We start from the raw sequence: 1165 nt of genomic DNA on the forward strand, positions 1-1165 counted from the left end.
CAAAAGGAAGGCAAATGAACAAGCCTTAAGATGATGCCAGTAACCCCATATGTCCAAAAATTGACGAACGCCTGATTCCACCAGGCCAGGTCAAGACACAAAACTTACAATGAATTAAGTCCGGAAAGCAACACTGTACAGGAGAGGAATTAGACACATAGATCTACAAGAGACCAACGTTCGATTTCTGAGTGGGGAGAATTTTTTAAGAGTATCTCGGTCTTTCTGCTGGGATGTTAAACCACTCTCAACCCAGGTTGGCCCTGACAGGCAGGCAGGGCCGAAAGCCCGCGTTCTAAATTATGATCAAACTTGTGTCGATGGGAAAATAAAAATCACCTGGGGCCACTGACCTAAGACAGCTAAGCTCTTAAGCTGCTGCGTCATTGACGCCAGTGGTTTGTGGGTGTGAAAAGTGGCAACAAAAAGCGAAACAGTTCTTCTCTTTTAACAGAAATGCTCTCATCTCTACATCCACAGGGGAGCTGTTTAATTACTATAATATGTAGTTAAAGAAAAGCATGATAGAAAAGTTTGGAGTTTTGTTTTCATTACGATATTTTCTCCCAAACTCTAAATTCCAAAACGACACAGAAAAGGGGCGGTTCAAAAGGGGGTCTCTTGTCCTCAAAAATCAACTAGGAGTAAGACTTTCTTGGTTCAGCATACAGGACAAGGACAATGTGTGTCATGCCAAAACAGCATAATACTTTTGGTCGGAACGACATCGGTCTGGCAAAGAGTTGACTGGGATAGGGAAATAACTAGCTCTTCAAGGACGCACCGGACACGTTTGTCACATCAGCCAGCTACAGGTTAAAGCCAATTGAAGAGTGTTGTTCCACCGTTATACACAAGTTAGACACAAGAACTTCCGCGGTCTGTTGTATACATCTTGTTGTTTGACGTTTAAAAACATAATTAAGAAATTTGTATTATGTACTCTGCATAATTTAGCAAAATTTGATAAATCTTTGCACATTTTCTGACTATTTTCCTTTATCATTCTTTGTTAAAATTAACAGAATCGCATATCACTTTTTTGGAGCTCAGTTTGCATAATTTCATATATTTTTTGCCCAAAACCGTGGGGACAGATTATTGTTGACAAAGGATGATTTTTTAGATGTAATAAATTAGTGTATGTACTGCCCAAGAGGAAAAA

The 1165-nt window shown here is 39.7% G+C and overlaps 1 protein-coding gene across 1 annotated transcript in view; it reads left to right on the forward strand.

The window, feature by feature from the left end:
* Window positions 1–493, forward strand: part of LOC101857963 (polycystic kidney disease 2-like 2 protein) — a 17441-nt gene extending 16948 nt beyond the window's left edge. Inside the window, exon 16 of the mRNA XM_035971007.1 lies at window positions 481–493. Coding sequence (XP_035826900.1) covers window positions 481–493 — 13 coding nt within the window. The remainder of the gene's footprint in view (window positions 1–480) is intronic.
* The last annotated feature ends 672 nt before the right edge of the window (window positions 494–1165 follow it).

This window comes from Aplysia californica, unplaced genomic scaffold, assembly GCF_000002075.1.
Source record: "Aplysia californica isolate F4 #8 unplaced genomic scaffold, AplCal3.0 scaffold00359, whole genome shotgun sequence".
Taxonomy (NCBI): Eukaryota; Metazoa; Mollusca; class Gastropoda; order Aplysiida; family Aplysiidae; genus Aplysia; species Aplysia californica.